Source organism: Oncorhynchus keta, chromosome 1 (assembly GCF_023373465.1).
Source record: "Oncorhynchus keta strain PuntledgeMale-10-30-2019 chromosome 1, Oket_V2, whole genome shotgun sequence".
NCBI classification, from domain to species: Eukaryota; Metazoa; Chordata; class Actinopteri; order Salmoniformes; family Salmonidae; genus Oncorhynchus; species Oncorhynchus keta.
In genome coordinates, this window is record NC_068421.1 from 47,988,891 (window position 1) to 48,016,560 (window position 27,670).

Sequence of the window (27,670 nt, forward strand, 5' to 3'; positions counted from 1 at the left end):
AGAAAAACACTTTTTTTGTTCATTAAAATAACATCAAATTGATCAGAAATACAGTGCAGACATTGTTAAGTTGTAAATGACTATTGTAGCTGAATGCCTCACAAGTCCTCAACTGGCAGCTTCATTAAATAGTACCCGCAAAACACCAGTCTCAACGTCAACAGTGGAGAGGCAACTCTGGGATGCTAGCCTTTTAGACACTATAATGTCCTCTTGCTCAATTGTTCCCCCGGGGCCACCCACTCCTCTTTCTATTCTGGTTAGAGCCAGTTTGCGCTGTTCTGTGAAGGGAGTAGTACACAGCTTTGTACGAGATCTTCAGTTTCTTGGCAATTTCTCGCATGGAATAGCCTTCATTTCTCAGAACAAGAATAGACTGACGAGTTTCAGAAGAGTTTCTTTGTTTCTAGCCATTTTGAGCCTGTAATCGAACCGACAAATGCTGATGCTCCAGATACTCAACTCGTCTAAAGAAGGCCAATTGTATTGCTTCTTTAATCAGGACAACAGTTTTCAGCTGTGCTAACATAATTGCAAAAGGGTTTTCTAATGACCAATTATCAAATCAAATCAAATCAAATCAAATTTATTTATATAGCCCTTCGTACATCAGCTGATATCTCAAAGTGCTGTACAGAAACCCAGCCTAAAACCCCAAACAGCAAACAATGCAGGTGTAAAAGCACGGTGGCTAGGAAAAACTCCCTAGAAAGGCCAAAACCTAGGAAGAAACCTAGAGAGGAACCGGGCTATGTGGGGTGGCCAGTCCTCTTCTGGCTGTGCCGGGTAGAGATTATAACAGAACATGACCAAGATGTTCAAATGTTCATAAATGACCAGCATGGTCGAATAATAATAAGGCAGAACAGTTGAAACTGGAGCAGCAGCACAGTCAGGTGGACTGGGGACAGCAAGGAGCCATCATGTCAGGTAGTCCTGGGGCACGGTCCTAGGGCTCAGGTCCTCCGAGAGAGAGAAAGAAAGAGAGAATTAGAGAGAGCATATGTGGGGTGGCCAGTCCTCTTCTGGCTGTGCCGGGTGGAGATTATAACAGAACGTGGCCAAGATGTTCAAATGTTCATAAATGACCAGCATGGTTGAATAATAGTAAGGCAGAACAGTTGAAACTGGAGCAGGAGCATGGCCAGGTGGACTGGGGACAGCAAGGCGTCCTCATGTCAGGTAGTCCTGGGACATGGTCCTAGGGCCCAGGCCAGTTGAAACTGGAGCAGCAGCATGGCCAGGTGGACTGGGGACAGCAAGGAGTCATCATGTCAGGTAGTCCTGGGGCATGGTCCTAGGGCTCAGGTCCTCAGAGAGAGAGAAAGAAAGAGAGAAGGAGAGAATTAGAGAACGCACACTTAGATTCACACAGGACACCGAATAGGACAGGAGAAGTACTCCAGATATAACAAACTGACCCTAGCCCCCCGACACATAAACTACTGCAGCATAAATAGATTAATTAATAGTAATTAATAGTAATTATCCTTTTAAAATGATAAACTTGGATTAGCTAACACAGTGTGTCAATGGAACACAGGAGTGATGGTTGCTGATAATGGGTCTCTCTATGCCAATGTAGATATTCCATTAAAAATCTGCTGTTTCCAGCTACAATAGTCATTTACAACATTAACAATGTCTGATCAAGTGTATGTTATTTTAATAGACAAAAAATGCACTTTTCTTTCAAAACAAGGACATTTCTATGTGACCCCAAACTTTTGAACGGTAGTGTTAGATTACTTGTTAGATATTACTGCACTGTCGGAACTAGAAGCACAAGCATTTCGCTACACTCGCAATAACATCTGCTAACGATGTATATGAGACCAATAAAATGTATTTTATTTTATTTGAAATAGAATTCCATGTACCCATGGCTCTATGTAGTACTGTGCATCTTCCATAGTCTGTTCTGGACTTTAGGATTGTGAAGAGACCTCTGGTGGCATCTCTGTGTGGGAGATGCATGGGTGTCCGAGCCTTGTGCTAGTAGTTTAAACAGACACCTCGGTGCATTCAGCATGTCAACACTTCTTACAAAAACAAGCAGTGATGAAGTCAATCTCTCCTCCACTTTGAGCCATGAGAGATTAACATGTATATTATTAACGTTAGCTCTCCATGTATATTTAAGGGCCAGCCATGCTGTTCTGTTCTGAGCCAATTGTAATTTTCCAATGTCCCTCTTTGTGGCACCTGACCACACGACTGAACAGTAGTCCAGGTGCAACAGAACTAGAGCCTGTAGGAACTGCCTTGTTGATAGTGAGTGTTGTTAAAAAGGCAGTGCAGCATTTTATTATGTTCAGACTTCTCCCCATCTTAGCTACTGTAGCATTAACCTGTTTTTACCATGACAGTTTAAAATCCAGGGTTACTCCAAGCAGTGTGTGTGTGTGTGTGTGTGTGTGTGTGTGTGTGTGTGTGTGTGTGTGTGTGTGTGTGTGTGTGTGTGTGTGTGTGTGTGTGTGTGTGTGTGTGTGTGTGTGTGTGTGTGTGTGTGTGTGTGTGTGTGTGTGTGTGTGTGTGTGTGTACAGCGTGCCTTAGGACCTCTAAGATACAGTGTGTCTCGAGTTGACCTTTGATATGTAATATTTGGTTCTAGGACCGTGCATAATTTTTCAATAAGACTGAATTATGTTGGTTTCCGCAGAGCCAAACCTTAAAATAAAAATGTGTGTGTGTGTGTGTGTTTGTGTGTGTGTGTGTGAAAATACCCTCATGTCTTATTTGCCTATCTTAACACACACAAATCCTGATTTTCCCTTTGTGGTTTTAATTCAATGGTCCATGTCGCTAATGTTGCCTCTCCTCGTTATGCCTACACTTTAAACCGCAAGTCATCCTAAGTTAAGTTGAACTCAGCAGTAGCCGTGTGTGGGTAAAATCACTGGGGAAGCCAAGCCAGGGAAAAAAAGCCATATTACAACCTATGTGTTGTGATAATTGTGTTGTTTGCTCTATAATAGGTTAGTTCATACGCCTTGGCACCGTGATATATAAGCCTAGAGCCGAGGCAATAAGAAGACACAGTGGCAAAGTAAATTCAAACAAACCTTTGTTTCATCACAAAACAGGAGAGCATCATCTGTCCTGTGAAGTCCACAAAACATATTGCATGTAACAAACAGTTACATAACATCAAGCTCTGACAAAGGCCATGAGGCTGATACGTAAAGCTTATGAAAGAGCAGTGATACTATCAAGAGCAGTGTGCGGGTTCCTTCTTTTTTTCTCAACATAATCTAATCAACTATGCTTAGTCTAATACATTGACAACTAAAATATACCAAAAAAACGATATAATCGAATCAATATAAGCTAAATATGATGTGGCTTTCCATTGTACTTATTTCCGTGTGTGTGCATGCATGCGCGCAAGTAGAAAAAACATAGTTGACTCACCCTACTTGTAGAGAAACGCCAATGCCATCCTCCTCTTTCATGTTGCCTAAACAGGTCTATGACTCTGTCAGATACGCTTTTAGTTTTTGTTGTTCTACCTGACTAAAATCCTTCATCACTAGCCTAACTTCCTTTCGTGGGCAATGATGAACCAGGCCAGCTAGTTAACATTAGCCTAACGTTACTACATCTAGCTACATGTTGAACTTCCATACTCTCAAGCCAGGTGCACAATGTGTGCATTTATGGTTGGATCAGAATAGCCGTTATAATCATTGGCCAGTACGGAGAAGTCCACAAGTCCAAATCCCTATTTCCATCCATGGCTAATTTAGGAAAGGGATGATTTTAGCTAGCTATCTAGCCACCGGAGGACAATGACACAACGAGATGCAACAATTCAAGTTTTCTGTCAATGACATTTGGCTTCTAATGAAATGTGATTGGTGTGAAGCCAAATTCAAACGGGCTTCCCTTGACACTTTTTTTTGGTGCACCAGGACCATTCACAGCTGAGATCACTCAGTTTAGCTCAACGCTGATTGGTTATTATTTTATACTTTTTGTATCAAGGGAGGCCAAGTGCTCACTGGCTTCCCTCACATTCAATGCTATGGGCGGCAACAATGTCATTCTCTTTTTAGCCAGACAGTATAGATGGGTTACACATACAGAGACAAATGGGCGCTGTAAAATATAAATGAAAAGATAAATGATTTTGTATGTTTATTTATTTATTTAAAAATGTGTGTGGGGGGGTCTGGCTTCCCTTGGCATTCATGAATACATGCCACTGGAACTAATTCAATGAAAAGTAAGTATTACTGTAACAAAATGAGAAGTCACATCAACTTACTCTTGCAAGTTGTAACAGTAGAATGCATAAGGAGCAATTTTGAAATTGGGTAGTGCATAATCAGTTTTCCTCATCATGCCAGTCATTGCATATTTTAGAGAGCTATTTATATACTGTATATACTGTATACTATATAAAAATATAAAAGCAACATGCAACAATTTCAAGATTTTACTGAGTTACAGTTCATATAAGGAAATCAGTCAATTGAAATAAATACATTATGCCCTAATCTATGGATTTCACATGACTGGGCAGGGTGCAGCCATGGGTGGACCTGGGAGAACATAGGGAGCCAGGCCCAGTCAATCAGAATTAGTTTTCACCCACAAAAGGGCTTAATTACAGACAGAAATACTCCGTTTCATCATCTGTCCGGGTGGCTAGTCTCAAGACATCCTGCAGGTGAAGAACCCGGATGTGGATGTCCTTGGGCTGGCATGGTTATGCGTGGTCTGTGGTATTTAGTCCGGTTGGATGTGCTGCCATATTCTCTCAAATAAAATTGGAGGCGGCTTATGGTAGATAAATTAACATTCAATTATCTGGCAACAGTTTTGGTGGACATTTCTGCAGTCAGCATGCCAATTGCACACTCCTGCAAAACTTGAGACAACTGTGGCATTGTGTTGTGTAACAAAACTGCACATTTTAGAGTGGCCTTTATTGTCACTCTACAATTGGGGTTTGGAGTGTAGGCTTACATGAATTGATATTTCCCGTCCTGTATTGATTTCTGTAAATATTAAGGAGAGAAATTAGATAATTTATACAAGTAATTGAGAACGTTTGGTAGCCTATTTAAAAAACGCAAATACATTTCGCCTTTAGCAATATAGCATATTATAACTTTGCTACTTTTTAAAATGCAAATATTTTGCCAAAGACATGGCTATATGTTTTGGGATATTAGCCTAAAACAAGGAACATCTGGGTCAAATGTATGGTTTTGTCACAATTGCATCGGATGGATATAGACAATATTTTAGAATTCATACATCCAAGCGTAAAACGAACATGGCATTAGGTTTCAGTAAAATGGCACGTTTGCGCGCAAAGTTTCCCCGTAATTTATCGGCTACCTGTTCCTTATGAAAACCCTAATTAGAACGAAGTTATAACTCGTTAATATTATCATACCGTACCTCATTGTGTAGGCTATTTGTCTTCCGCTCCTCTGTGTCTAAGCTCGTTTCATTTTAACATTCACCTTCGTTTATTTCCGTGTTATCCCACTGCTTTTATTAAGTCCATCATAAACTGTATAAACAGCTGTGATTTAGACAGTGTGTGGAAAACCGGTTAGAAGTGATGTTGCCTATCTCCGCATGCGATTGGAGCTAACGGTGTGATGTCAGAGTCCATGAGCCCCTGATTGGCGCGAGGCAGCGGTGTCAGTGTGGAGTAAACAAAGCAGCAAGGATAGGACTCAACTTCACATCCCACTTCATCACAGATAGACCGAGTCCAACCTTACGCGAAGGAGGGGCCGGCGTGACAGTCTTTGCTATCCAGCCCGAAAGTTCCTTACAGTTCGCTAACTACACTTTCAAGACCCTGGTCAAAAAAGACGTGGAAAGGCCAGCGTATAGATAGATGTATCGTTGCCCGGGTAGATTTGTTATTTTCATCACAGACAGAGCTAGAGAGAGAGAGAGAACTGGAAATCAGTGCGCTCTACTCCTCAACTTCGCGGCGAAACCATGCTCATATTCTAGGTTCAGCGGCATTGATCCGTATTGCAATTTACGCAAGAGCGCTATTCAGAAATAATTTACATTGGGCTCGCCGTTGCAGGCTACCCACTGGGTATGTAGCCTAGACATATAATGTCAGTTTAACCCGAGCCGGCTGCAGTTGAGACACACAGTGAGCGCACGGGATTTGGGAAGTCACTTTTCTCTGGTGTGTGTGTGAGAGAACCTGTGGTGACCCTCTCCCGTCCAGGTGGTCCACCGGACGGAGCTGAGTCTCCCGCTCAGCCCAGCGGAGCTGTCATGCTGCCCAAAGCCGACACGGAATCTTTGGGACTCGTTCGATCGCATGGAGAACAGGGGCACATGCAAAGGAATATGCAAGGTAAGAGATTGAGATCAATGTACGCAATATTGTAGACCGCATGTCCCTTGTGCCTTATCACAATCGCAAGTCGTGTCATTTGTGCACAATACCAGGCGAAAGACCTGACAGTGTTAGACAGAATAAGACAACAAACTCGTCTTGCCTCTCGCGCTTGCCTCTCTCATAGTTCACGTATTTGCTGATCATGCATTGTGCAACAATATCAGGGTGTATGCAGGGACCGTCAAGATGTTGCACTTGCGAATTCACCCTACCCAAATTCGATCCGAAGTATCAGCGTTGCTGTCACCGACTTTCTTCAAATAGTGCATGCCAAATTATTGTTTTGTGCACTCTATGAATTCATTAAAATCCCAATACTCACTGTCAGATATCATTCGGTTTAATTCATTGTTTTTTATTCTGACATATTAAGAAATTAAACGCCACAATTTATATATCATATAGCCAACGTTATCTGATGGTATTTTACTAGGCTAATGAGTAAACCACCCGAAAGCTCACCGTTATCTACAATTTGCGTAATATGCATGATCTGATTCACCAGCAGTTGTTGAATCCTGAAAAATTGGAATTCCCCAAATGTCACTAACTCTGGGCTATTATCTTTTAAACCTCGATTTCAGTACCATGCAAAATTATGTCAGTGATATTAAAATAACTGTTTTATTCTGGATAAAATATTTTAGTTAACGTCACGTTTCTGTCAAAAGGCAAAGGTTGATATAAAAAAGGGTGATACATGTAGAATCTTTACTCCAGAATGCAAATGCGAGCGTGCAAATCATATAGTCTAGTCTTTGTGTCAGAGTAGCAATAGTCCTAAAACAAAACAAAAATTCGGACAAAAGTAGGCCTATGTAATGATTGAAAAATACCCAGTTGAGTAAGATACATTTTACTTGGATATATTTTTGTTTAGTTTACAAACTATCACCTATAACCCGTTGTGGCAATTTAGTTTTGGTGTTATTTCTCACAATTCTAGACTAGTGCTTGCTTGAATTTCCCAAAGTTTAATAAGATATGTAAATAAAATAACTAAAATTGTCATCGAAAAAAAGACTTATCTGCAGGCCTATCGAATTAATATCTGTAAATCCCTTTCATTTTGCCAATTGCACATTTACATTCGATTTAAAATCAAGTCTCATGTGGCTTTGATTTTTTTTTAACACCTGATAAAGGAACACCAACCTCAAGGAATAAAGGGCTAGAATTTCTTTGGGACATTCTGTTTCATTTTGCACGGGTAGTTTCTCTGTGTGAGTGCACAAGCAAATGCATCTCTCCAATTCATTTAAACATATATTTTAAAAATCTACATTTTAACTGGATATAGTTTTGAGGCTGCACGTGCTTAAGAGACCATAAGTAAGATTCGATAGCTTAGGTGATATCCGTAGGTTACAGAAAAGCTGTCTTGAACTTGGCAAAAATCCAAACGGCTCAGAGTTCGCATCCAACTTGGGCTATCCATGGGTTCTGCTCTCCTGTCATCAAAATACGAGGCCTGACACTTTCCTATCGAAGGGATTTTTCGTGCAGGCAGATAGATATGTTTGTAATATAGTAAGTAATAGGCTACATTATCAGTTAACTGTATTAAAAGTTTGTTTGATAGTGCACTGCAGAACTTTCAAAACACAAGAGGACTTGTTGCCGCTTTCAACTTAATATTCAAACGCTGCGAGATCAAAGGGTCAATGGAGAAAGAAATCGGCAGGCACAGGCAGAAAGATGCAATTGCAATTGAAAGTTAGCCTACATTATTTTATATAGAGTCTAATTTCGGGAAATAATTTGCCCGTTTTCCTGTCCGCTCTGGAATTCATTGGGATTTTTCTGTTTGATGTTTGCCACTTTTTATAATAACAATAAAACATTTTGTAACCATTGTAAATGTCAGTTCAGCAGTTTGCTTAGTACTGTCATATATCCTCTCATCAATGCAACTATTGCCTTTCGGCATTCATGCCTGTAAAATGTGGGCTAAAGCAGTGGTTTATGGAAAGTCAATACAAATGTAGGCCTACACATACAGGCTACAGCAGATAGGAGCAATAGCGATTTAATGAGCGCATTTGTAAGTTCAATTTCAGAATCAGTTTTGTATTTTTATTTCGCCTGTTAGAGCGAAAGGTTACACTGTATGTCTTCATTTGTCTGTGGGCGGTAACATTTTCTCCTCGAATCCCTTACTCTATTTTACCATTTCCCGGATGAATTCACAACTTAAAATCATGAATATTTATGAAGCTCAGTTTCATATGTTTGCCCTGTCTGCGACTGGCGAGCAAGAGTGAGTGCTGCAAAGAGGGATACAGAGGTATATTTTCTTTCAGCTCCATCAAATAACATTATTCCTTCAAAAATGATAGTTTTGTGAAATGCCCTTTTTTTTAAAGCTTTAAAATACAAATAAAAATTATATATTGAACATTTTATGGATGTCCAACAAATATCACATAACCTAAGCTCATTGTGAAGTTATTCAGATGTATACGTTAAAGATGACTGCATTAGGCAGAGATGGTCTTTGTGTGCTCATGTGTGTATTTTATCTATTGCAGCCCCCCACTATAAAATGATGGACTACTCGTATGACGAAGACTTGGATGAGATGTGTCCGGTTTGTGGCGACAAGGTTTCTGGATACCACTATGGGCTGCTCACCTGCGAAAGCTGCAAGGTTTGTTCTTGTTTTTTTTCTCTACCCCTTTTCTACCCTTTCGTCAGATTGTCCATCTGTGCTTCTCTTGAACATAGCCTATAAGCAGCTAACTCCTACATTTGTTTGTCCAATGAAGTTTCAAGTAGCCTATTTTAGTCGTATTTTGTAAAATGTTCATCTCTAATGTCAATTTGTGTATAGCTCGCCGTTCTGTGTATGCGGTACATATTTCTGCCTATGCTGGCATCATTTAAAACATGAGCTGTTACATGTTTTCTTTGAGGATACCTTCAATAGCAACATTGCTTAAAATGAGATCTCAAATGAGTGTTTTCAGCGAAATCATCTTGTTTTTGTGATAAACTGTGGCAAATGTCTACCGGCACAGTTCTAAATGGAATCTGTCTGTGTTTTAGGAACATATTTGGGGTGTCATTTTTTTGTACTGTGTAGTTATTTCAACGGAAGCTGTGTGTTTTGGACTGGAAAAAGATTGGGTTTGGAGCGTTTTTATCGTTTCTCGCCAGTCTACCACACTGCCGTGGGTCTGAGAAGGGTGATATCAGGACTCATGTCTAAACGCACACAAAGTAATACAGTGATAGTCTACTTTAAACCTATACAGAAACACATGCGCACATACACACATACATAGGCACATTGCAAGCGGACACAAACATGCACACACTCAGGGCAAGCAGGATGCATGCACGCTCACACAATCACTGATTTGAAAATGTGTGAAATACTGTACATTTTAACTGGTCTGCGTTAGGCTCTTCCCATATTCTCATAACCGATGTTAGACACAGAAGCTGTGGGAAAAGTCTAGATTTGGATAAAGACACAGATACAGGGGGGTAATTACGTTGATGCATGTTTGTCTGGCCGAAGTCAGTAGACTGTCTGTCCACTGTGTCTAGTTTCGAGTCTAGTGCGGTTTTATTTTCATGTCACGAGCCTGCATCGCGATTGTACATTAAATCTATGTTTGGAATTTGGTGAAATATTGATCATTTTACTTTTAAATGGGCAGGTTTAGGGGATTCTCCTGCTGGTATGGATTGGGAATACGTTAATACCTTTTCCCCATTAGATTTTTCCTACTGCTTCTGAAAATGAATTCAATGGTGCAGGTAGAACGGTGTAATCCCGGAACTGTAAATTATGGATATAATTTATTGGATTTTTTACTCTAACACTCATATTTTTAAATAATTAAATTGAGAGATAGATAGAGGAGATTTTACAAGTCAATTCTGAAGTCTTCATAGAGCCGTGTAAGTGTGAATACCAATGTATATATGGCTGGAATTGCAACAGGTTGCTTCATGAAAATACTGAACACCTATTTGATGATGTTACTCATAATATTGTATTAACACTCTGTTAAAACTCACAATGAGAACAGAAGTATATTCTATACTTTTCATCAAACACTAATTCAACTATAAGTAACATAGGAATCGTATTCATGCATCCGTCTCATCACTTACCCAAAGTACATATTTATGTATGAGGAAAATTATGACTTTCATGTGAGTAAAAATTCAGCATTAGCACTGAAAAGTACTAGGGTGATGTTAGTATGTTAATTGCATAAGAATAAGAATTAGTATGTCTTATACCAAGTAGGCTATATCAGATTTGGGGTTTGCTGCTTTGTTAGGGTTTTAAGCTTTCTTCAGTGTAAACATTTGATATCAACATGTTCATTATTCAGTTCAGTTTAATTCAGTACCAGACATTGAACACTGAAGCCCAATTCTCATATCATTGTCATGAACAGGAGCTGGTATCAATACATCTTTTATTTGTGTGTGTTTGTGTGTCTGTGTGGGATCATTTATTTGTATTTATGGCTGCAATTATGTGTATACATAGTCTGTTTATCAAGTACATTTGTTTTGTGTGAATATAGTTTGGTAGTTTGTTTTTTCTGTGCCTCCATTCTGTGATTCTGTGATTCCTAGTGTTCACATCACTGTGTTTATGCCTGTGATTGCTTCCCATTATATATGTGTGTGTGTGTGTGTGTGTGTGTGTGTGTGTGTGTGTGTGTGTGTGTGTGTGTGTGTGTGTGTGTGTGTGTGTGTGTGTGTGTGTGTGTGTGTGTGTGTGTGTGTGTGTGTGTGTGTGTGTGTGTGTGTGTGTGTGCGGCACGCTCTAGTATGTGTGTGTGTGAATAGGGCAATTACAAACGTTGGGGTCATAAGTGTTGACATCTTAGTTCTTGCCTTTCCACAGGGCTTCTTCAAGCGCACTGTTCAGAACAACAAGCGGTACACATGTATAGAGAACCAGAGCTGCGCCATCGACAAGACACAAAGAAAACGCTGCCCTTACTGCCGCTTCCAGAAGTGCCTTACCGTCGGCATGAAGCTGGAAGGTAAGGACAGTTCTTGTTAATGAGATTATGAAACAGTAAGACAAGGTCATAGTATAGTTAGGATCAGGGTTTGATGGTGAATGACAGACTTGTGTTCAAGTAGTATTTGTTTCTCTTTCAAAAAGTTTGAGGACTTTGATCGAATCGTGCAGAGTGTCAAATGTTTGGGTTTTGCACTTTTGGGACTACTCCATCGGTTCCATTGCGCCAGGCGAGTTCAGTCGCACCCAGCTAAAGTATTTGAAAGAAAACAAATACAATTTGAGCTCAGAGTTTGGTGCACAGACCACGCTTCTTGGAGTGGGAATTTAGCATGGGCAATCAGTAAAGATGTGTAAATTCTCCAGTCCACTATCTTTGATCTCCCTAGAGTTAATTTGAACGCTACGGCCATATTCAAACAAAACTGTTACGTGGAAGTTTTGGGGCAAAGGAAAAACAAACACATTTGAATTGGTATCACCTAAGGTTTTCAAAGGTTTCTACTGTTGTTGTATAGACATAGGTTGATGTAGAAGTTGCCCTAAACCACAGATCAAGGATGAGATACTCCTACCCCAATCCTAATGTTTACCAGGTTAGGATTAGGGGGGATGAACAAATATCTGACCCTGTATCAATGATGAGGGCCAAATTCAACCTACTCTGTAGAAATAATCCAAACATGTCCTGCAGGTACACAGAGGGGCGAGAAGTGAAAGGCAACATTGGCTTGATTTACCCCTGATACTCATATCTACTGGGCCCTCAGTCTTTAGCCTAAACCTTTCCTCGTTGAACCACAATCTTCATAAAACCATCCCATATTCATGTGTACTTTTAAGCGTTTTTTAAGATAACAGTTCTTTTTTTGGAGTCTTTTCCTCTTAGCCCGCAGGAGTGTGGTTTTAATTACTATTAATTGTGAATGGCCGCGGGGCAGAATTTCCACGCCTGTCATTTTACAGCTTACTACGACGTGATTTGTTTTCATATGCCAGCAGCTGGGCGGAGGGGCCCTGCAGCGCTCTGTCTACTTCAGCCCAGGGGCAGAGCCAGGCAGGCGGGTGGACAGGCAGGGAGGCAGTGTGGAGAGTTGCCACAACCTGTAAAGAGCACCGAGCTAGAATCCCGATCTTCCAGACACAGCTTTCCAGTAAACACATAAATATATTATAAATATATTCAGATGCACCAAAAAAAGGTGTTTACAGCTAGACCCTTCATAGTCCTTCATTTTGGGCTGATTTTTGAAAAGAATGAATGGTCGAATTGCAGTTAAATCTATTTTTAAAGGTAGGATAATTTTGGGGTTTGTTTTGCTTGTCGGAAGTTGTTCCTGTCTACCGATAAGTCAATAGACCTAGTCAATATCCAGTACAGTGTTGGGCTGGGGCTGTAAATAATGGTGAAAATACAGGCAGTCATATCTGAGTGACACAGACAGTATCCTGAGTCTGACATGTCTGCCATAGAGAGATTCAGTCCCTGTTATCTGGACTGATAAAAGCATGGCGACGCCTAACTATCCTGGAGGAAAAGGAGTCATTATGCCGCCGTGAGATATCCTTTTGTTGTGTATGTATGCCCATGATAAATAGTTTACCTTTGGCCTAATGTGCAGTCGGGGCTCATGATCTGATTTCAGATTCACTTTTCCTGTTGTTGTGTCTTTCCTGCTGAGTGTGAATGAGCAATGTACAGATTCCACTCTTCTTTTCCCTTGAAAAAGTGCATTGGCACTGGTATTTTAACATTGGTGAGTGTTAATATGAGTTAACATTTCTGAGTGTTAAAACATGTTTTAAAACATATTAGTGTTAAAATGTACCATACTTACTAATATCCGTAATTCATCTCATTTGGATAATTTACTTTGTGGTGGGAATTCTTTATTCCTGTTTTATTGCCCAAAGCTAAATTGTCAGTAAATAGCTACGGTCATCCAAGAGCCTAGCAAGATGCCTGTCCCAGGTATCAAGAGTAGTTTTCAACCACCCGCACAATGCAATGCATGCACTACTAGCACACTGCTGAAAAATCTCATGCTTCTAGGCCTAAAAAAACATGTATTTATTTAAGCATATACTTTATAGTAAGTACTATTCAGTCATTTAAACAAAACATATTATCCCCTTTAGATTCTCACTGTAACATGCAATATCGTTGTTAAGGAAAAACATCACTTTTTTCCCCCCGCAGTGCAAGTTTGATTGAACCCCTGCCCGAATCCTAATATTTCCACACAGATAAACGGAATTGTCTCCTGTGTGTTTGTGTTTTCCCTCTGTTCTCCTTTTTTTCTCCTCCCTTTCTCCCTGCCCTGTCTTGTTTCCCTTTCTACCTGCCGAAGAAACGGAAGCCAGACTCCTGTCCCATTACTTATGCATAGGTATCATAGGTATTCATGTGTGTGCGTGGGGTAGCGCACATCCAGAGTGGGAACCGGGCAGACATGACAAACAGGGTGTCAGAACCTGGCCAGGGGAGCCATTAATATGCTGCTGCCCGACAGGGATCCTCACCTACGCTCACTTAATATTCCTGTATATTAAACACTCATAAATCAGACCATAAGCAGAGCCCTTTGTGCCGTGGCGGGCCGGGCCCGGGATGGAGTGTAGAGTGTGTGTCTGTGTGTTTGTACCTAAGCCCCAGCCTTATACTACAGTCCTACACTCTAAACTTATACCACAGCCCCATCCTTGTACCTCAGCTCCTGCCTTATACAGTAAAGTATTCTCCCCAGTATCAAACCCCAATCCCAACCTCAGCTAGTCCTAACCCCCAATCCCCCAGCTAAAGCCCCATCCTCTCCCAAACTCCATCCCAGATTAATCTGTACAACATGCATGTAAATAACCTTGTTTAATTAGACACAAGGAGGGTGAAAGAGAGAAAAAAAAACTGCTATCAAAAATGCTCCAGTATTCATGATGTGAGTCCCAGGTTCAGACCTAATTGTGTTTTCCCCAAACGGGCCGACTATTAATTTTCAGCTCATTAATTACCCTGTTGCTCTGAGTCATTAATAGTTAAAGGCGCTACAATAATGTATAATGGATACACGGGATCCACGTTCCAAATGTTTTCCTTTATATTGCACTACTTTTGACCAGGGCCCATATATACAGTACATATTTGTTTGGTGTGTGTCACTTAACCAGTGGCAGGCTCTTCTTCTTAGGTGCCAGTGTCTACGTACCCTATGTGCTTGACCTTACCTCTCTCTCTTATCAGTGCTGCATCAGTGTGTGATACCCTCTGTACTGTGTGTCTGCGGCCCCTGTGCTCTCCCCTCTAAGCCCCTCTTGTCCCCTTTCTTAGATCACCGCCACTGTGACAGACACTGCTGTGACAGAGACCATTAAAACTACTCCCAAGGCAGCTGTTGGTCCAGCCCCCTTCTAATCACTTTATGTATTTCAATACCTACTCCCTACTAGAGATATTAGATATCAGTGGCCCGAGTGCCCAACGGTGTGTCCGCCCTGACCCAGTATTGTAGGGATGGAACGGGGGTGGGCGGATGGGGGGTGAATGGTGTGGTCCCGCCTGGTTCACTCTCCCACCGAGTTCAGCGTAGCCAGTCTGCTGCCTGCTCCACTCCACCACAGCTTGGGCATAAGAGATAAATAATTAACCATAAATAATTAACAGGGGGGCACCCGAGAGAGAGAGGCATAGAGACAGTCTCCCCCCTTGGCATGCATGGTGCAGATCATACATGGTCTGCCGTGCACCATGGAGACAGTCTCATTCATTAGCCTGAATGAAGCTGTGATCCTCGGAATCTTGGGATCATTCGGGATTCTGCTGGGGTTTTCATATGATGTTTTGGGATCATTAGGAAATGTACCATTTTTGTCATGTTTGTACTCTGGTTTGATTTTCAGTGTTAACACTTTTCAGTGTTTTGAGTTAGGGTAGTTCTTAGTGTTAACACTTTTCAGTGTTTTGAATGAGTGTCATTTTCAGTGCTAACACTTTCCAGTGTTTTCAATGAGGGTAAATCATTTTCAGTGCAAACACTTTTCAGTGTTTTGAACAAGATTAAATCATTTTCAGTGTTAACACTTTTCAGTGTTTTGAATAAGTGTAGGCATAAATAATGTTGATGTTGTCACTCTTTTCATTTGGACTGATGCTTGGAGAAATTACTAACAGCCTTGTTGTCTGGTATGTATCAGGAGTACATAGGTTCATAAAAGTTATTGTTTCAGTAACTAGTGTTTACAACCTGTCAAGCTGAGTGATAAAGCGTGCCATGCTTGTGAAAGGTAACACGTTATGACAAGGCTGTATTTCCCTGCTCTGAGACATCCGAGTTCTCCAGTGCAAAGGTCAACACAAAGTTTAGTAGTTGTTAATCATTTTTTTCCCTCTTCTATGCATGACCTATAAGATGAAACAGGAGCTCTGTGTTAAATGGCCATTGTAGACATCTCTATGATCCATCAATGCTAATAGTTTGGTGTGGGTTCTTGTTATGAACACATGGGGGTCATGAATGACATTTGCTCAGAGGTCACAAACTCCTGGCTCATGAGCTGCCTATTTGTGGCCCGCGGATTGGAGGTTTCAGAACACTGGCTTAAGTAGACTCCATTGACTTTTTATTTGATCAGTTTATCAATATTACTCATATCTTTTTCTCTCCTTCCCCCTTCAACACCCGCCAAGAGAATGTGTTCCTCGTCATCTTACCTGCTAAAATAAATGGAAACACATATGGATGTTATCATGTCACTAACGTCCTCTTCTCCTGTCCTTCCTCTCCTGTCTTGTCTGTCTCCGTCAGCTGTTAGGGCGGACCGCATGCGTGGCGGCCGCAACAAGTTTGGCCCCATGTACAAGCGCGACCGGGCGCTCAAGCAGCAGAAAAAGGCACTGATCCGTGCCAACGGCCTGAAGATCGAGGCCATGACCCAGGTGATGCAGGCGGTGCCCACCGACCTCACCATTTCCTCGGCTATCCAGAACATCCACCAGGCAGCTTCCAAGGGCCTGCCGCTCAGCCACCACGGTCACCCGCACCACGCCGCCCTGCCCCACACAGACTACGACCGCAGCCCCTTCGTCACGTCACCCATAAGCATGGCCATGCCCCCCCATGCCGGTTCCCTCCAGGGCTACCAGGCAGCCTACGGCCACTTCCAGAGCACCCGCACCATCAAGTCCGAGTACCCGGACCCGTACACCAGCTCGCCCGAGTCCATCATGGGATACAACCCGTATATGGACGCGTACCAGACGGGTTCGCCGCCCAGCTTCCCTCACCTCATAGTGGAGCTGCTGAAGTGCGAGCCTGACGAGCCCCAGGTGCAGGCCAAGATCCTGACCTATCTGCAGCAGGAGCAGGCCAGCCGGGGGAAACACGAAAAACTCAACACGTTCGGCCTAATGTGCAAGATGGCCGACCAGACACTGTTCTCCATCGTGGAGTGGGCCCGGAGCAGCATCTTCTTCCGCGAGCTCAAGGTACGTGGGAACACTACACACAGACACCAGTACATTGGTTTTCTATATTTTCACAATGTTTCACATACAGCATTTTTAGTGGTTGCTAAACTACTGATGATATGAATTCAATTAGATATGTTGGTTAGCTAACTACAATATACAACAAGTCATGCATATTACACATATCAAACTCGGTCATATACATGTATTATATCTTGATATATTTTCTGATCAATAGACAATAGGATCGTTATACCTACCCTATTTGTGTGGCCTTGCATAATGCATCCTGCGTTTTGTCCAAACATCCAATGTTTCAAGCCAATGTTGTTATCCAAAATTGACAGTTTACCACACACACACACACACACACACACACACACACACACACACACACACACACACACACACACACACACACACACACACACACACACACACACACACACACACACACACACACACACACACACACACACACACACACACACACACACCCCTGTGATCTCACTCCTCGTCAAACCTACCCTAATATTTTATCTTCACCCGCCTTTAATCTTTCCCTTTTATGTGTCTGCTCGACACTAATGCAATGTGTACGAAGCTGAGAGGGAAGGCTGTGGTGTAGCTTTAGCCGTCTATCTCTCATCCTGATCAAAATTCAGTAGCCTGCCCTATTTACACACTGTGACACATTTCGGGTATGGGTTAGGAAAACTTTGACTGGCCGCCTTCAGGCTCTTTTAATTCAAAGCAGCGAGATCCCCTGCTCTTGGTTTGGATTTGAATTTTGGATTTGATGTGCCCTTTTTCCCCTGTATCATTTTTTGAGATCCAAGTAGGCAGGGACTGTATGAAAATATTGAAATAGAAAAATAAAATATGGTCACAGGCCCACAAATGCATGCATCATCACAGCGGCAGAGGTAAATGGAAAATACTTGGAAAATACAGTCTATTAATTACTATTACTATTACTATTAATGATAATGCATTTCATTAATGAATGAATTAGGATATTGATATTCTCACCCGATCAACCCATTTAGTAGTAATGCATGCCTAATTGAAGTATTTACATTTCATTGATGTGTTATCGAACTCTGTTTCCGAAAGCCCTGCTTTCAGTGAGGATACTGCAGCAGACAGTTTTCCTGGCCAGTTTGGAGCCAAAGTCAAGTTTGGTTGACATACTTTGTCGTGTTTTGTCAACCAATCACTAACAGCTGCTTACCAAAACAACCCTAGATGGCCAACGACGAGTCTTCCTGTAAAAAACGGATTATTCCAAACATTTTCAGTCCCTGAGAGGAACGGGAAATGTTTCCAAGCGTGGTTTCGTTTGCTCCGAGGTCTATTCGTTCAGTAGAGAAGGTTAATATGCGGAGAGCAACATGAAAAAGCTCTGATGAGTCTGTGTGGATCACCTGTTTTTCTTTAATTCTCTTTCTCTGCCCCCTCTCTTATCTCACTCTTTTGTCTGTTTACTCCGTAGCCAAAGGCATGACTGCATATTCATGTACTAGGGCCCCCATTACAGTCCTCTGATTTTTTAGGGGAGGGAAATAGAAATGTAATATTCAACACAATCCAATTCTGTATTAGGGGCAAGAGCTCTCGAAAACACATGTTGACATTTATCACGCGGCCATTCCCTATTGACATTTTCTGTATTTGAATTAGCATAAAATAAAAATGTTTTATTGTACAGTACTTCACTGAGTATATGGACTGGAGAGTTGGGCGTGGTTGTACATGTTTTTTTTTGTTGCCCATTTAAGCCGCTGAATGATCATTGTGCAGTGTGTGGAGCAACATACCTCTCTAAACTCTCCATTAGAATTCAATTACCTATATCCACTTGTAGATGTCGCCCCTCGTTCACTTCAGAATGAAATATCATTATGTCCAAGCTAATGACTGTCCATATTACTCATGGACTTAATTGGAACAGAGCCTCAGGTGTTTTAAAATGGTGGAGAACGACCCGCGGTAAACTTGGGGGCTAATTCCTGCACCAATATTCCTGTGTCCACCGCCCCTTCTGTAGTGGTACGGGGACACGCGGTAGCAGGCGGGGTCACGGAGGGGCGGGGTGGGGGGTTAATTCACTGATTCGCTGAAGTTACTGAATAATTAGGGGGTGCGTTTTTTTTACGCTACCTCATCTAGCTACTCGAGTTTAGACTAAAGGCGCTTGCCGAGCAGGGCTGAAAAATAGTGTGCTAGCAGGCAGGCACTAACAGCTTTCCCTGTACGCTAGACCCCACCCCCTCTTGTTTGTAATTAGCAGATAGTTGTACAGCTATTGTTGAGCAGAAAACTTAGTGTTGGTGATGAGAGAAAAGCCCTGTTGTAAGCCCTGCACTGTTTCCACAAGTGCTGGCAAATTGGAGCTCTGCTAAGCTAAGGCAGCTACTGATACAGTACACAGAGAGGCTTTGTGGGATGTTGCCCCCCTGCATTTTGGCCTTTTCAACACGCTGAACCACACATGCTGCGGTAGGAAGATAAATGTCTAAATTTACTTGTACTGTATGTACTGTGTTTTCATACTCATTCAATGATTTAAAAGTGGTGTTTTCAGACAGATTTTCAGGTGATTTGACTCAATCTGTGATCGTCAGTGTCCGAATCATAAAATGTGTGTATGCGTGTGTCCATGTGCATTTCTGCACTTCACCAAATCTCAGAGAGACATTCAAATACTACTTACTACTGGTGACCTCTGTAGACCTACATCTAATATATAAATAATTTCAAAATGAGGACAGAGAGCGGGCGATAAACACAGGAAATACTCATGGAATAAAAGCTGGTCTGAGACCCCGGCTCCGAGGGCACTATAAATACCCCTCCATCTACAGGCCCCTATTATTAGCTTGGTAAGAACAAAATAATTGATATGGTAATGGAGCCGAGTGGCGAGAAGCTTCTGCCAAAAGTGTTTAAAGATTTATTTTCCATAAGTTGGACCTGGTTACAGGAGTCATAAATATTTAGCCATTAGATATCACTGAAGAGAGGAGCCCCATTGTGTTGCTCTGCAGCTGAGCAGCCAGAGAAGAAAGACACTTGGCCAAGAATCGTTTCACAATTCTCACACCTTTGGATTGGATCTTTAACTGTACTTTTATGTATCTTTTTTTGGTTCCAGCCCTACCTACCTCAGTCTTAACTCGTTTCACATTTGGACTTTTTTAAGCCAGGTGTCCTGGTTTGGTTATTACTGTAATAAATGGTCATATGAGGAGGGGGGGTATGGAGTTTTGGGAGGGGTGTCTTTTTGCATGTGAGTGTCCTTTTGATTGCAAGTGTGCATGTGTGTGTGTGTGCTTGTGAGTGTGTGTGTGTGTTTTAGGAGTAGCGTCCCTCCCCATTATTTCTGGGCACAGAGGGAAACAGATGTGTGGCTCAGTGTGGCTAGATGTCACTGAGGGGGTGGCACCGCAGGGTTGGCATGTGTCTGTGGGACTCCTCCCATAGCCTGGCAAGCCTTTATTCCAGGCACCATTTAATAAGCACCCAATCACACCAACCTGTGGAATGTAATGGTAATAAATTACTAATTGACATGTTTACATTTCATCAACGTTTTATCAACCTCTTTCTCCGAGGGCATAATTTCTAGTGGGGTCGTTATTGGGATTGTTATTGATGCCCCTTCTAGACCAGATCTGAGTTGGTTGACACACACACACACACACACACACACACACACACACACACACACACACACACACACACACACACACACACACACACACACACACACACACACACACACACACACACACACACACACACACACACAAAGCGCAGTCCCTCCGCCCTAAGAGCTTTTTCCAACCAATCATTACCCAGACTATTAGTGTGTCTCTTCTTGCCATTGGGTTCACAAGTACGATCAGACTTAGTCATGCTGCGTGTGTGTGCGCGCGTGTGCATGTGTGGTGCATGTGTGCATGCATGCGTATGTCTGTCTCTGTGTGTGTATTTGTGTTTACTCTATGTGTGGCTTTGTAAATGTGTTTCTGTATGTGTGTCAGTTTGTCTGTGTCTGTATGTGCATGCATGTGTGTGTGTGTCAGGTTCTCTGTATGTGTATGAGTGTGTGTGTGTGTGTGTGTGTGTGTGTGTGTGTGTGTGTGTCATTAGCCGCTCTGCCCATGAGCTGAGGAATGATTCATACCGGGGTCCATGGAGAGAACCACCTCGGCTTCTGGGCCTCTCCACCATTGTTCCAGGGATAGGATGCGTGAGCCGCGCTTTTCCTCTAGCTTCCACCAACACAATGGGACCGAATTAAGTCTCCAATTGTGGTTATTGATTCATCTGTTTCTATTATGTTGCTATTATTCCTCCCTGCTTCTAGTTTTGTTTTTATCCTCTGATACTTTATAACCCCACTATTATTACTCTATTATTCCACCACAGAATAATTGTGTTGTGACAAGGCAACTTACTTGTTTATTTTGAAGTTAAAATGGACCCGACACGCGCACATGCACGTACACACAAACACACACACGCACTGTAACATAACAAGTAGATTTAGTCCGTCAACCTGATAAAACTCAACCGGGTAAAGCCCATGACGCTTTGACATGTGGCGGCAATATTTATTTTAGTCCTTTCACGGTTGTTCTGGGACAGCTTGGGCTTTGGGGTTCCTCTCCTCCGAGGTAATGACGATGACAATACCAGACCTGCCATTAAGTGAGGGGGGACTGTATTAGGGCCTTGTTTCTGGGCCCATACCCAGCTGTGCTGGCCAGGTCCTTATTGGATTAGCAGCTGGAGATGACAGGAGAGGACAGGAGAGGAGAGGTGGGAGGGGGGCAAAGGAGAGGAGAGCAGAGGAGAGGAGAGGAGAGGGGTGGAGAGGAAAGTATAGGATAGGAGAGCAGAGAAGCCTCAGTCTGCCTCTTGACTTCACTGCTTGTCTTTGACTTAAATGCTTCATTCAGTCAAACACATATTGCAGTTTTAACAGTATTACGTAGACATATTATTTTATGTGGTTGAATTAAATTGTTAAATGGTTTTGTTTTGGGTACTGGAGATATACCTAAATGATCTCTCCAATTAATTTAGTCAACTGGGCACAGGTGTCATTTCAACGTCTAGTTTTGATTTACATTTACATTTACATAAAGATGTATTCACAAAAAAACGCTGTTCCTTACATTTTTTTGTGAATACATCTTTACTCACTTTGGTTGATTGAATCAATGTTGATTCCAAGTTATAAACAATTCAAATCTTGTCTTTGTTTCACTCAACTTTTAATCTAAATCCAATGACATGGTGACATGTTTTGTTGATTTCATGTTGAATTCACGTTAGTTGACTCTAAGCTATGTAAGGCCTATGAAAGGAGAAAGATAGAATCGCAAAAAAAAAACATTTCTCCAATTGAAAAATATAGATCAGCAATGGAATTATTTACAGTGCTTACTCCGTGTATTGCCATTCATACGTCCCTCTATAGTCTATAGGGCGTAGATGTGTGTGTGTATGTGCAGTGTGTTTGTGTACATGCATTTGTTATAGCGCGTACGTCAGTCAATCTCTCAGGACGACAGTCAGAATCCCAGGGGTTTTATAACGTACCCGAATATTCTCAATTTATAGATTTATCTGAGTGTATAATGTACTGATCTGATGCTTTCCCACACAGCCGCATAATTTCACCGGCCATACATATTACATGAATTTACTTTTGTGAAATTGCAGCCTTTTTTCTACAACCTCCCCGCATTCGACCCCTCCTCTCTCCCCTCCCACTGCAACCTCTCTCTGAGTGATCCAATTTTAAGGTGCTGGCGGGACACACACACCCTGATTGTGTTTTTTTACGCCCCATAACCGGGGGAAATTAATAAGGCGTTTTAGGCGTGATCTGTGAACTCGAGGGGTGAAAGGCGGGATGGAGGTGAAGGGGGGTCGGATTTATATCTACACCCCCTCACCCACACCCCCGCCACCCCACTGCCATCCCCAAGCCATACTTCCCACCCCCCACTCTCCCTCTCGTCGCGCTCTTGTCACTGAGGTCAGCTCTGACAAACTGCGTGCGCGCCGCTGGCGTCCCAGCTGGCAGAGATTTGTAACTGTGGCCCTGGTCCATTGCATTTGAATTATTCCACAGGCTAGCCCCCTGTCTCTCTTTCTCTTTCTCTCTCTCTCTCTCTCTCTCTCTCTCTCTCTCTCTCTCTCTCTCTCTCTCTCTCTCTCCCTCTCCCTCTCTCGCTTTACATTAGTGCCCCAGTGAGAGAGAAAGAGTCAAAAAGAGGAAGAGAGTGATGGAGAAGAAGAAAGGAGGGAGGAGGGGTAAGATGAACAAGGGCCGGGGATAGGCATACCAAGGGCAAGGGTGCATGGTGAAGGACAGGGGGGGAAACAGGTGGAAGGTTAATGGGCCTGGACCGGATCCACCAGACGCTCAGGCTTGATATATGGGCCCTGGGCCTGGTGCAGGCATAGGTTTTCAAAGATATATTATTTCATTTGAGGAGCAGCATTCTCAGTCCCTGCATTTGTCCACTGATAGATGATATCCCCCCGCCGTGCGCCGCCAGGCAGCCACAATTGGAGATGGCGTGTGAGTTTTTGTAAGGGCCTGCTCCTGTACATATTTTTTTTGCTCACTCGCTCATGCTCCCTCTCTCTCTCTCTCTCTCTCTCTCTCTCTCTCTCTCTCTCTCTCTCTCTCTCTCTCTCTCTCTCTCTCTCTCTCTCTCTCTCTCTCTCTCTCTCTCTCTCTTGCTTCCCACTCTCTCTCACTAAACTTCACTCTTGCTCACTCACTCTGCCCCCCTCTCTCTCCCTCTCTCTCTGTCCACCCTCCCATCTCTCTTGTCTCTGTCCCACCCTCCCCACCCCCTTTCTCTCTTGTCTCTGTCCCAGGCTGAAGTCTGCTGGCAGCCTGTTTTTTTAAGTTGCTATTTTAGTGGTAACAAAATCTGGTTGATCAGGGCAGGATGGAGCGCGAGGGAGGTCATAAAAGCCTCTTTTCATTCATAAATGACTGAACAACGGGCAAAAAAAAGCTTTCCGATAATTCCGATATATGCCGAAATGTTCCTTTTTTTTAATATAGTGTCAGATAATATGATGGATTTTAGACAGAGAGCATATAGACCTCTTCTCAAAATGGAACCATTTTAAGTCTTGAGCTACTACAAGAATCCAGGATATACACAAAATTACATCGACATTTGACAGATCACTCACTCCGTTTATTTACTGCTAAACCATGTCTGTTTTTTCATGCTTGTCGCTTTAGAGTCGCTTCAGCCCCATTTGACCATTGACAACCACTCTGGACCGTTCTTTCCCCCTGTCTGTCTTGTTCGACCATTACTTCCCATTGCCTGTCCTCCCTTGGTCCCTGGACAGCAATATCCCCGGCCTAGAAGACAAGTCTGGACAAGTCCAGAACGTTGCATCCTAGAGTCCTGGTAGTCTCCTGAGACTCTCCCCGGGACCGGAAGGAAGCGGAGGCACTTGTTAAAAGGAAAGATTTAGGGCTGGCTATCCCCACAGACGGGCGGAGAACGAGACATCGGGGAGAGCTTCGAGTATTCGCTGAGTCTGCTCATCCACTTGTTGCTTTGATGGTGGATAAAAGGCTGGCATGAACTACAAGTTCCTGGAGAAGAAACTGATAGACTCATCCGCCTCAGACTCTTCTCTTCCGCGCTTGCCGTTTCCCCCCCTCCTCCTTCCTTTCGTTCTCTTCCTCTTAGACTGGCAAAGAAATATGCAAAGGAAGAAGGGGAAAAAATAATCACACCCCCACACACAATTTCAGAAGTGAAACATTGCAGAATTCGTGTCTCCATCGAACAAACTCTTACATTTTACTTCTCCACCCTCACTATTGTTATGAGCCGATATTAAAAACAATAGTGCATACGGAGGGAGTCCACTTTCCAGTGTCTTCCATCAAAAGACTTAACAACAACATATTGCTTAAGAGTTCACAAGAGCTGAGAGAAAACAAGTGGCTTCCAGTAAAGCATTGTTATCTGCAGGGCTGCTGGTAATGTGTTGTGACAGGCAATACATATACACACCAAGCGCTAGTATTTACTCCCTGAGTTTCCTTTAGGTCAAAGGGGCTAAGGTGTGGCCTCTCTGGAATCATGTTGACCGGACCCTGCCATCTCCAAACTAAACTCACTACACAAAGCCATGTGGTCACTTCAAGTGATTTATAAACTTAATAATACCGTTAATGAAAAAGCACTTGTAATTGCTGAGATAAAATGTTTATAAAATGCTTATGAATAATTATATACACATTTTTAATTGTACTATTTATAAATAATTTATCAATGCTTAATCATGAAAGTTATTATGAAGTGTTACTGATGTATCTATCCCTCACATGTTTTCCATCCACTTGTTTTCCATCTAAAGATACATCTCATGTATCTTAATATGTCCGACTACAACAGGGCCTTGTTTCACTCCTACAATCATGATTCAGGCTTATTGCGGGTCTCGCTCTCCATTGTTAGCCCCAGCCTTAATTATCTGCTTGTAATTTGGGGTGCTGGCTGGAGGTTGGCTGGCTGGCTGAGGTCTGCCACCCTCGTCACACAACCTGTCAACAGTTGTTCTCTACGTCTATTTTTGCTGCTTATTTACGGGCGGCTATTCTGGACACAGTGGACAGAGGCGTCTCGCTGAGAGAGAGAAATAGAGAAAGAGAGAGAGGGCGAGAGAGAGAGAGACCAAAGACAATAGATAAGCAATAGGATGAAAGGATAGAGAGAATGCAGGCTTACAACGGGGGGGGGGGGTTCGGGGGAACTTATGTTTAACCAACGTAGGGGTGATTAGATTTGTACTCTGATGAATGACATGTGGGTTCTGGAGGGGGCAACGCTAGACGTGAGCGTCAGTTACGATGGGCGAGAAATTCACGAGGCCCACCGTGCACCTATAAAATGTCTTTAGCATCACGAACCACAATAGTAGGAGAAAAACACCTGTTCGTCATCGTATTTCTTTCTTTTTCTTTCTTTCATTTTCTTTCTTTCTTTCTCTCCGTCTTATTTTACTTCTCTCTCTCTCTCTCTCTCTCTCTCTCTCTCTCTCTCTCTCTCTCTCTCTCTCTCTCTCACACTCTCCCTCTCGCGCTCTCTCTCTCTCCTTAACTCAGCACCTGGCATGGTGCAGAACTAAATTATCCATACATATTAAATAAGCGTATAGTCTAATAATAGATATTATGGCTGCGTTCTTTTTAGATTGCACACTTAAAGGGGGATAAAAGGGAACTTTTTTACGATCACTGAAACAATGAAAAATAAAAACAAAATATTCCGAATGGACTCAAGGCCCAGCACGTTTTAACTGCCCCAGAACCCACCCTGCTAGGGGTGTCGACAGGGGCATTCAATTGAGAGAGGTGAATAGATAGACAGATTGTTTCAGAGGTACACACACGTGAACGCAGGTACACACACACACAGACACACACACACACACAGACAGACAGAACTGTAGCGGCCTTCAGTCTCTCAAAAGAGTTATGTAAGCGTGATACACACAAACACACACACTCTCCCTGATACATTCGTCACAATGGTCTGTTGATAAAGAAGGCTTTTCACTATCCACAAGAGAAACAACCTTTCACAGCCTAGTCATTCAATTACATCTCACTAATTGTTTGTGTTTAGATCACACATCCATAGATCAATTTGTTTAATTCAGATGTTAATTTCATATCAAAGCCCCAATCAAAGTGGGTTTCTGAGTGGCCCCAGCTGTGAAGTGCCAGAGCCAGACAGTCTGTTAGTGCTAATGGGAATGTATGTCTCCTCTTCAGACTGAGAGAAGCATCTGTCTGTGCATTTTAAAACACTCTTGTCTCCTCAACGAGGCTGGGCAAGTGTATCTCCTCTGGACTGCATTATAAAGGCTAGTCTATATCCATGTACCTGCATGTGTATGTGTGTCATTTCCCATACAAACACTCATATACTGTACATACATACACACACACACACTCATTCCCAAACACACACACACACACACACACACACACACACACACACACACACACACACACACACACACACACACACACACATACAGTGGCTTGCGAAAGTATTCACCCCCTTGGCATTTTTCCTTTTTTTTTGCCTTACAACCTGGAATTAAAATGGCTTTTGGGGGGATTTGTATCATTTGATTTACACAACAGGCCTACCACTTTGAATATGCAAAATATGTTTTACTATAGAACAAACAAGAAATAAGACAAAAAAAATGGAAAACTTGAGCATGCATAACTATTAACTCCCCCCCCAAAGGCAATACTTTGTAGAGCCACCTTTTGCAGCAATTACAGCTGCAAGTCTCTTGGGGTATGTCTCTATAAGCTTGGCACATATAGCCACTGGGATTTCTGCCCATTCTTCAAGGCAAAACTGCTCCAGCTTCTTCAAGGTGGATGGGTTCCGCTGGTGTACAGCAATCTTTAAGTCATACCACAGATTCTCAATTGGATTGAGGTCTGGGCTTTGACTAGGCCATTCCAAGACATTTCAATGTTTCCCCTTAAACCACTCGAGTGTGGCTTTAGCAGTGTGCTTAGTGTCATTGTCCTGCTTGAAGGTGAACCCTCGTCCCAGTCTCAAATCTCTGGAAGACTGAAGGTTTCCCTCAAGAATTTCCCTGTATTTAGCACCATCCATCATTCCTTCAATTCTGTCCAGTTTCCCAATCCCTGCTGATGAAAAACATCCCCGCAGCATGATGCTGCCTCCACCATGCTTCACTGTGGGG

At 42.6% G+C, this 27,670-nt stretch overlaps 1 protein-coding gene across 1 annotated transcript in view; it reads left to right on the top strand.

Moving 5' to 3' along the window:
• Positions 1–27,670, top strand: part of LOC118386737 (nuclear receptor subfamily 5 group A member 2) — a 98,156-nt gene that overhangs the window by 4,547 nt on the left and 65,939 nt on the right. The window contains exons 2-5 of the mRNA XM_035774507.2: positions 6,219–6,350; positions 8,927–9,045; positions 11,275–11,416; positions 16,197–16,876. Of these exons, the coding sequence (XP_035630400.1) occupies positions 6,219–6,350; positions 8,927–9,045; positions 11,275–11,416; positions 16,197–16,876 (1,073 nt within the window). The remainder of the gene's footprint in view (positions 1–6,218; positions 6,351–8,926; positions 9,046–11,274; positions 11,417–16,196; positions 16,877–27,670) is intronic.